A 2653-nucleotide genomic window follows, 5' to 3' on the forward strand; every position below is an offset into this window, starting at 1 on the left:
AATTTTCCCAGAGCTGCAGCGTGTATGAACTTTAACTTAGTTTGTACATATTTGTAAATGCCATTACTATATTGTAAAATAGACAGGTTATTAATTTACTTATTTCACTGCTAGTATGTAGGACTATTTTTTTTTTAAATATACATCTATACACCTAATAAAATACCTTAAAATAATCATTTCTGATACATCTTTGTATTTTTAGTTTGTATTTATTTGATACAGACCGATCTGAGCAGATTGATGTGGTTTCACTACTTTATTATTGTTTGTATACAAAACAATAACACATGATCACATACACGATAAGGGCAACCCGAGTGTCTTCAGTTGGCCCAGGTTTCTTGTTGGTGTTACTTTTCTCATGCATCTTTTATTTTACCACTTTAGGATTCAACACTGCAACAAATAACTGTTGATTATCAACGAATACAAAAGAACATTTCATGGTTCCCCATTTCCCTCTTCTCTCAGCTCTGTTCTTCTCTAACTCCCATGCTTTATTCCACAAACATCAAACAGCCCATAGTGGGTCCAACCTAAAAACGGGGCTTACTTTTTCGATAGGATGTGTCAGTGCGTGTGGACAGCTGGCAATGTGTAAAATGACCCTCCCCTGTCCCAAGAACAAAGGTCTTCCAACATGGGTCTTCTCTTCACCTTAAAGCAAGATGGCTGGCCCTTGGTCTCTTTCTCTATCGGAAGCAAAACAAAGCATTGTTTAGGTTAAAAGCAATTCTGATCCTGACTCCCATTTGGGCATTTCCGTAACTCAGCTTCTCTATGTAAACTCCTAGGCTGATTTTGGAGTTAAAGTATTCAATTATGACATACTTTGAGAGACATAATGTACAACATATATCATAGTCTGGCAGGAACCCAATATATCCATATTTCAACTTTTAGTTTTTTTCTTGTAAATGTATGGCCCGTTGTCGTCATACAAAACAGTCTTGTGCGAAAGTAGTGAAAATGGATGCATTGTGAGCTTGTAGATCAACAATTTTAGCTATTTTTGAAACATTTTGAAAGAGAAAGTAGTTACCGGTAAGTGTTTTTTAATACTGTGCAATCTTATCCTGCACATCATCCATCTTCGTGGACCAGTCCTCCATCAGCTCTTCTTCATCATCATCTGGATTGATAGCAGCGTAGCCCATGCGGGCGATGAGGCCGATGCAGAAGATGATTTTGAGACGGATGCAGAGACGCTCCATGGTTTGTGGGTCGTCCCCCGAGTGCTTCATGAGGTACACATCGAGGATTGGTTTGCCACGTGTTCCTATCACACCATCGTAGAGGGAGTCCAGGCTCTGGTCACAGGGGTTATTGTTGCAGCTCTCCATAAAGTCATTCTTCTTACTGTCCCGGTCTATGGGCTGTGCCTCCAGCAGATCCATGTACTTCTGGAACTGGTTCTTCAGGTTCTGCACCGCAGAACTGTACTGGCCATCTACAGTTTCCATTTGGATCTGCAACAAGGCAAGGGCAGGGTTGACCGTGCCAAACGCACGCTTCAGCGTGCGGATGTCTTCGTCGTCCACGTGGTTCAGCACCAACCGGATAAGGGAGCCAGCCATACCGAAAATAGGGTTCACCATGGCTGCTGCTGTAGAGATGTCGGCCAGACATTGAAGTACCGTTTCCAGGCCCTTCTGCAGCCTGGCGCTATCAGCAATGATATCCTCTGACATGATGGAAGTCACTATGCAGTGATGTCAATATGAAAGTATAAGAATTATTCTTTTGAAGATCACAAAGATGTCTTAATAACCCTTTATCTTCAGAATGAGTAAGGGACCAAGGGTCCTGGTCCTGGACAATTGGTGATGTATTTTCTTTCTCTCACAATCTCCCTCTCCAAAGTACCAATCTGTATAGTTTCTTCTTCTTCTCCCCACCCTGCTTGGAAACAAATTCAGCGACACTTTGTCTTGACTATAACATGTGTGTGTCCGTTGCACCAGTTTCCAAATGACAATGACGACGTGAATTTGTTGCCAGATCCTCTATTAAAGGGCCGCCCTTGGCTACCTCCTAAAGATACTGACCAATGAGATTGCTTGTACACTGACACCACATAAAACAGGAACGCCCTGGGCAGAATTTTCTATGGCTGCCAATGCGACTTTTTCCAATCCTTAACCTTAATCACATACGGACAAACATCTATGCCGATAATATCTAACTTGCGGAGGTAACGTGCCTTGTCCACGGGCAACAGATCTTTCAACGTATGGCATTGCAAATACGTTTGATAATCGCTACTCTGCGCAATATTGTTTTGGAAATGCCGCAAATTGCATCGCAGTGAACGAGAGCAAATCACAACTTCTCCTGGGGGTGGTGACTCCGCCCTGAATACGCGTTGTGGTGTCAGTCAATTCAATTCAAAGGGCTTTATTGGCATGAGAAAACATACGTTTACATTGCCAAAGCAGAAAGAACAATACAACAATACAGCAATACAATCAAAACAAAAATTATGTACTTTGAAGGTCAGAATCAATAGAGCGTCGCAGTCCCTCCCCCTTTCAGAACAATGAGTGGCCCAGGAAATGAATCTCAATGCATTTTCCTCATAGACATTTCAGAAAGTATTTATTTAAAGACCTTTTACGTAGGGTGACCAGATGTCCCTCTTTGCGTGGGA

General features: G+C 42.0%; 1 protein-coding gene across 1 annotated transcript; it reads right to left on the reverse strand.

Annotated features, from left to right (window-relative positions):
• Positions 1–1058: 1058 nt before the first annotated feature.
• Positions 1059–1694, reverse strand: LOC308334583 (protein rapunzel-like; the record flags this gene model as incomplete). Its single annotated transcript, XM_080791383.1, has 1 exon — positions 1059–1694. The coding sequence occupies one exon, from the start codon at positions 1692–1694 to the stop codon at positions 1059–1061; it is 636 nt and encodes a 211-aa protein (XP_080647509.1).
• Positions 1695–2653: the final 959 nt, after the last annotated feature.

The sequence above is a fragment of the Protomyctophum bolini genome, assembly GCF_963924005.1.
Source record: "Protomyctophum bolini genome assembly, chromosome: 19".
NCBI lineage: Eukaryota > Metazoa > Chordata > Actinopteri > Myctophiformes > Myctophidae > Protomyctophum > Protomyctophum bolini.